Here is a 7,371-nt window from a genome sequence, read left to right on the forward strand (position 1 = left end):
AAACACCATGTTGCTTCCAAGAAATGTGAAACCCTGCCTTTGAGCAACAAGGGGGTTGCCAAATTGTGACCGTGGACTTGGTAACTGGCAGAACACAACTTGCTGGAAGTTGCAAGGGGGGGCACAAGAATGCCACTTAAGGAAGAACATGTTGAAATATCTTGAGCAAGAGACTGGCAGAACAATTTCTTATTAGGGATGTAATTTGGCAAGCAAGCGAGATTTCACATCCAGTGGAGGAAGCAAGAAGGGCTATAAGAGAAGCGACCATCCTAAGGATCTTCATCACATTGTCACCTATTCTTGCTCTTCTGTTCATTGCTTGTTGACTGAGGTGAGTAAATTTAAACAAACTTGGTTAAATCTTCTTATACTGGGATTAGGATAGACCAAGATTATCAACCGTTATTAGTATCTTCTTGTATTACTCGGGAAAGTCTGTGTGTCACTTCCAACAGCCATAGGAGCACAGAGGCAAGAATTTTCATTAGAGAGGTATTTTTAAATTTTATTTATTTATTTTATCATATTTGTATTCCGCTCTCCTCGTGAACAGGCTCAGGGCGGATAACAGCATTAAGAACCTTTAAAACATTCCATACAGGCCCAGCCTCAGCCATAAGCCTGGCGGAACAACTCTATCTTACAGTCCCAGTGGAAAGATAGTAGATCCTGCCAGGCACTGGTCTTGGTAGACAGAGCGTTCCCCCAGGTAGGAGCCAGGACTGAGAAAGCTCTGGCTCTAGTCGAGGCCAGGCGGGCCTCTTTGGAGCCAGGGACTGATATCAGTTTCTTTCCTTCTGATCGGAGGGTCCTCTGGGGAATATATGGGGAGGGGCGGTCCCTCAGGCATGCTGGCCTCAGTCCACACAGGGCCTTATAGGCCAATACCAAGACCTTGAACCTGATCCGATACTCCACTGGCAACCAATTATTTTAAAAATAATACAGATGGGTATGGAACAGATGAAAACAAATGGCAACTTCCAACATTGTACAAGGAGCCCCCTCAGGTTGCTGACCTTTATCATCCTGCCAAGTAGTGAGAGGACATTTGGCACTCACATCCACCCAATACAAGGAAATGGCAATAATTCCTCCACTGTTAGGTCAAGTCAGTGTGAACAAACAGAAAAGCCTGTTTTGAAAAACTCCAGGAGTTAAATGGAATTCTGCCACCCATCTGGCTCAAATCACAAGTCTGGGGTACTTGGGGGTGAGTGGTATATTTCTCCTCATAATGACAGTGCAGAGAACTAGTTTTTAGGTGCACTGTTCATGATAAGGGACTATTTGTGAAATGATTACATTCAGATGGGGAGAGACAACAATTACCTCAGGGAACTGAAGGTGAAATGAGCAGCTGTTGCTAACCATTCCCTCATCCCACTGTCATGCCTGGTACTTAGTTTGGGCAGTTTCTGAACTGTTTCAAATATATCCCTGTGTAAATAGTGGGAAACAACTTTTGACTAACAAATGTTGCTAGTCTTGTGTATATTTTCAGTGGAGAGAGAAGAAAATGAGCTTCATGGACTTGGGTTGGGTATTCCCTCCTCCTTCCTCAACAAAACATTGTCTTCATAGGTGAGCCACTGATTCAAGATGTCTGAGACTCAACTGGAAAAATGCTGTGAATGCGTCATCAACGTTTTCCACCAATACTCGATTCGAGTGGATCATTTTGATATGCTCAGCAAGGGAGAGCTGAAGAAGCTGATTGAGGAGCAGATGCCCAACTTCCTGAAGGTGAAGTCATCATTTTCTTCTTAGAAGTGGGCCTCCTTCCTGTGATTGCTTGAGGTAGTGGTGTAATAGGCAGATGGGGCAAAGAGAGTGACAAAATTAGATTCCCTTCAACACTCCAGATTACGTCCGGGTGAAGGGGTAGGCATTGCTGCCTGCTCTATGCCTGACCCTGGCCGTGTGAGCAGAGTTGGGCATTGCCACCTGCTCCACTCCTGAACCCAGATAGGTAAAGGTTGGGTGAGCATTGTCACCTGCTCCACTCCTGATTCCAGCTGGGTGAAGTGGGGCTGCACATTGCCAATTTCTCTACTCCTGATCTCAGCTGTGTGATGGTGTGGCGTAGGCCTTGACACCTGCTTTGCTCCTGATCCCAGCTGGGTGAAGATGGGGGATGGACATAGCCACCTGCTTTGCTCCTGATCCCAGCTGAGTGAAAATGGGGGGTGGGCATTTCTACGTGCTTTGCTTCTGATCCCAGCTGGGTTAAGATGGGGGTCAAACAGTGCCACCTGGTTTGCTCCTGATCCCAGCTGGGTGAAGGTGGGGATGGGCATTGACTCCTTTCTTCTTCTGATCCCTCCTGGGTGGATGTGGAGGGGCAGGCATTGCCCTCTCTCTGCTCCTGGTCCCAGCTGGGTGAATGTGGGGGAAGGGCATTCCCCCCTCTCTGCTCCTGGTCCCAGCTGGGTGAATGTGGGGGGCAGGCATTGTCGCCTTCTCCACACATGATCTTGGCCTGGGCTTCCCACAATGGCATGCTCTTTGGAGGTCTGGCTGCCTCATCTGGGCTTCCATCCTCAGCAGCGCCCTCTAGAGGTGCACCAAGGTAGAAAGTGAGTTGTCTTGAATATGCTTAGCCTTTTATATAATAGGATCGGCTAGGATTTTTAGTGTATTCATATATTCATGTTGGAGGAGAAGGAGGAGGAATGACTGGCAGATTTATTAATCCGATACAATTCCATTGGCTTTTCTGAGCCACCTTGAACCAAAAAGGAGAAGTGGGGTATAAAAATGTAAATAAATAAATTTACACGTTCACACAAACATGCCACCAAGTAAACACCAAAGCCAGGCTTTGTTGAGAGGAAAGGAGGGCTATGCCACCTTCCAAATCAGAGATGGTGAAGTTCAGAATACCAGTTCTGGGAAGCACAATGGAGGTGGAGCAGTAGTCTGACCACATACACCTCTTTTTATGTTCTTATGAATGTAAATATATACAGTAGAGAGATCTTACGGTATTCCTAAAATTCTAGGGTTTTGCCTGTTTCTTCAAGGACTTGTGAGGAAGGAGGTAAATCTCAGGATGACGGTTCAGAGGGAAATAGGGAACCTATTTTCCAAATGGACCCTTCCTTATCCTTTCCCCTATATGTGTTTGTGTCATCAAGTTGCAATTGACTTATGTAACCTCAGCAAGTGGCTTTCAAGGCAAGGGAGAAGAAGAGGCAGTTTGACATTGCCTTACCTCTGCAGTGTCTGTCTTGGTGGTCGCCCATCCAAATATTGACCCTGCTTAGCTTCTGAGGTCTGACAAGATCAAGCTATACGAATGCCACCTTCCTTCCCTTTTTCTCCATTAAAAAACCTGTAAAATTAGCTTCATTCCCCAGTCTGTTCTACTCATCTGAGTATTTCTCCCTCTCTTTTAATACAAGATTGTGAATTAAATGAAAATGACAATAGAGTTAGGGAGGTGTGGTGACACACAAAGGCAGAACATGGAATACAGAAGGTCCCAAGTTCACTTCTGGGCATCTCCAGTTAAAAGGATCAGTAGTCGGTAACATGAAAAACCTCTAACTGAGACCATGATAGCCCCTGCCAATCTGAGCAGACAATATTGGCCTTCCTTGATGGATCCATAGTCCAGCAGCTTCATGTGTGCTGCTTTGCGTAATCATAAATCACTTCTGAAAGCACACAGGGAAGGGGTTGATAAACCTGCACAGGGGGCATCAAGTGGACCACGTTCCTGGAGATCTCTTTAGAAATCACTAGCTGTGCTGCTGCTTCAAAAGGTACCACCTTTAAAGTGTCAAGATCTCCATCAGGCATTCCTGCCAATGTAAAGCCAGCAAAGTAAAGCCTTCAGCCAAATCCAAATCCATACTGCTTGCCCCTCTTGGTGGTGGAGAGTGCCCTCAAGCCATAGCTGACTTATGACGACCTCTGGTGGGGTTTTCATGGCAAGAGACTAACAGAGGTGGTTTGCCATTGCTTGCCTCTGCAACTTTGGTCTTTGTTGGAGGTCTCCCATCCAATTGCTAACCAAGGACGGCCCTGCTTAGCTTCTGAGATCTAACGAGATCAGGCTCACCTGGGCTATCCAGGTCAGGGTATAAGTCCCTATTAAGTATGATAAAATGTAATTCTTTTTGGTATTTCATACTTTTGCTTCGTCAAATATCATCTGCTTAATTATTTACAAATACACACATAAATGGCATTAATTTTCTCTAGTGTGGTTGTACAAACAGTGTGCATTTTCAATGTATATGTTATGAGCTCTTTTTACATCTTTAAAAAAAACATTTTATTTAACAATAACATTTCAACATATTGCAAATCGTCCATCCACAGTGTTACCTAGACACATTTTTTTAAAAAAAATATTTTATTTATACTCTGCCTGTCTGACCCAAACAGATAGATTACACTGGTTCGATGTGACCAGCACGAGGTAATCCAGAAAGCTGCCATAGCAGAGTGGGAATTTGAACCTGGATCTCTCAGATAGTGCACTTTGACAGTCACTCTACATGTTACTTCTTTTACGAGTTCTGCATGGAGACAACCTGTGTTCTGTGCCGACACACATTACCTCAGGGATTGGCTTTTATTAGGAAAAGAAATGTGCAGATAGACTCAGAAATCTGCCACCGGAGGTGGGAAAACTCTTGCCTTTCTCTCAAGCTTGTTTCCCCGTGCAAAAACGTGCAGAGGAGAGACTTTTCCCCATTTCTGCTGCTCCGCATGGAGGTATTGTGTGCAGATGTGGCAGCAGAAATGGGGAAAATTTCCTTCCCCGCACCATTTTTATGTGGGGAAAAAAGCTTCAAAGAAAGGTAGGAGCTTTTCCTCCTGCACTGGCAGCTTTCTCAGGGCCAAGCTACAAGTGATGAATTACACTTGAATGGCAAGTGAACAGACTCACGTGTATTCTTCCCTGTTCACTTGCCATTCACTTGCTCTCCACTTGATCATTATGAGGTCAAGTGGAGTGCAAGTGAATGGCAAGTGAACAGGGAGGAATACACGTGAGTCTGTTCACTTGCTATTCAAGTGTAATTCATCGCCTATAGCTTGGCTCTCAGTCCATTTGAATGCTTTTTTTTAACAGAAGCCAATCCCTGAGGTGATGTGTATCTGTGCAGACCACAGGCTGTCTCTCTGATGAACTGAAGTAACATGTAGTATGACTGAGAGTCAGCCATCAAACACATTATCATGGCAAGCATCTCAAAGGAATTGGATGTCTTAACCATCTTCATAACCATCCTTTATTTTCACAGAAAAAGAAGGACCCAAAGTCTATCGATCGCATATTTGAAGAGCTTGACAAGGATAAGAGCGGGCAGATCACTTTTGAAGAATTCATGGTTTTCATGACCAGATTGTTGATTGCCTGTCATGATCACATCCACCAGAAAGAGGGGCAGGGTCATGGCCACGGTCACAGCCACTAAACACCACCTGTGAGATCAACATTTCAGGATCCTGGTTGCTGTTGCCACTGGGAGACAATAAAGATTGATCCGGTGTTCCTCAGATGGTTGTTCTGTGCTTTTATGTGAATGCCTGGTTATAAGACATGGTGTCATTGTTCTGAATTGATGTGGAATGAGAAATCTATCCTTTTAATCCGTAGTCCTGTAGTTCCCCCAAAGGAAAAATACTTTATTAATTAAGAAAATCTATCTATCTATCTATCGATCTATCTATCGATCTATCGATCGATCTATCGATCGATCGATCGGTCGGTCGGTCGGTCGGTCGGTCGGTCGGTCGGTCGGTCGGTCGGTCGGTCGGTCGGTCGGTCGGTCGGTCGGTCGGTCGGTCGGTCGGTCGGTCGGTCGGTCGGTCGGTCGGTCGGTCGGTCGGTCGGTCGGTCGGTCGGTCGGTCGGTCGGTCGGTCGGTCGGTCGATCGATCTATCTATCTATCTATCTATCTATCTATCTATCTATCTATCTATCTATCTATCTATCTATCTATCTATCTATCTATCTATCTATCTATCTATCTATCTATCTTACCTATGCCCTTGAATATTGCCAACTTTTGGATCACAATATTCTGGAATTAGTAGGAATATCTGTCTGTCTATCTATCTTGAGGCTAAACATACACAGAGATAATAATCCAGATGTAGAATCCATTTCTTATATTCCCTTGAATGCTGGCAACATCTAGGTCTGAAAGTTCTAGAATTAGGGGTCATTCTAGAATGACAATACTAGCTGCATATCTGGATCCCCCCCCAAAAATTGGTAATCTAATCAGTGTTCAGAAATTTAGCTAAATAGTAGAGTCCAGTAGCACCTTTAAGACTAACCAACATACCCTCTATGCATCTGATGAAGAGAGCTGTGGCTCTTGAAAGCCTATGCTACAATAAAGTTAGTTAGTTTTAAACAGGGCCGGATCGAGGGGGGCAGGGGTCGTAGTCTGCCCCCGGCACTGCCAAAGAAGGGGTGCCGGGTGCAACTGACAGCCGCCGGGAGTGCGCCAGCGGCAGCACAGGCAGCTGTGTGGCCCCCCGCGCCATTCACCTGCCCAGCAGAACAGAGAGCACACAGCAAGCTGGCTGCTCCCTCAGCCGGGCAGGCAAATGGCTCAGAGGGCTGGGAAATAGGAGACCCTTGTGGTTCTATTTATGTGCTGTTGCTTTTTCGGGGGAGCTCTCTTTGTTAGCTAATATAACCTCCAAATGTGGCCTGGTGTTATTCCAGGATTACAAATGATCTCCAGACAACATAAATCAGCTCCCTTGGAGAAAATGGCAGGTTTAGTGGGTGGGCTTCATGGGATTATATTAGGGTTGGACAGAAAAAACTAGGTACTAAATATCAGAGGTCAGAAGAAAAATGCTTATAATAGCAATTTACACAATGATATATTTACCAATTTATTAAAAAACCCATTACACTATGATAAGATATGTACAATGAGGAATTGACAAGCTACAAAGACATAAAACAAACAAAAAAAATGAGTACATTAGAATATATCCCCCAAAGATTTTTTTCTGTTCATTAGAGGTTCTTATACTTTTGTATTTTGGGATTTTTTTGGATTATTATTAGGGTTGCCAGGTCTCCTAAGCAGCAGTTGTTAAAGGTAGGGTTGCCAGTTCCCCACTAGGGGCAGAGGATTCCTCACTCCCACACTCCACCATGCTGCCCACCTGGCTTGTGGGGAGAAACACACTCTCAGGGGCACACTCCCGGGCAGTGCAGTGAGCTCCCATGGGCCCATTCTGAGCCAAATTAGGCCACTGTGGATAACAGGAGCACTCCTGCTCTCTGCAGCAACCTGATTTGGGCTGATTTGGGCCCAAATTGGGCTGGATTGGGCTGCTGTGGAGCACAGCAGCACTCCCGTACTTCACTGCAGC

The 7,371-nt window shown here is 45.2% G+C and overlaps 1 protein-coding gene across 1 annotated transcript; it reads left to right on the plus strand.

The window, feature by feature from the left end:
• Nucleotides 1–227: 227 nt before the first annotated feature.
• On the plus strand, nucleotides 228–5,523 carry LOC129338366 (protein S100-A12-like). Its single transcript, XM_054992523.1, has 3 exons — nucleotides 228–334; nucleotides 1,588–1,749; nucleotides 5,268–5,523. Exons 2-3 carry the CDS (start codon nucleotides 1,606–1,608, stop codon nucleotides 5,439–5,441), a joined length of 318 nt encoding a protein of 105 aa, XP_054848498.1. The 5' UTR covers nucleotides 228–334; nucleotides 1,588–1,605; the 3' UTR covers nucleotides 5,442–5,523.
• The last annotated feature ends 1,848 nt before the right edge of the window (nucleotides 5,524–7,371 follow it).

This window comes from Eublepharis macularius, chromosome 1, assembly GCF_028583425.1.
Source record: "Eublepharis macularius isolate TG4126 chromosome 1, MPM_Emac_v1.0, whole genome shotgun sequence".
NCBI classification, from domain to species: domain Eukaryota; kingdom Metazoa; phylum Chordata; class Lepidosauria; order Squamata; family Eublepharidae; genus Eublepharis; species Eublepharis macularius.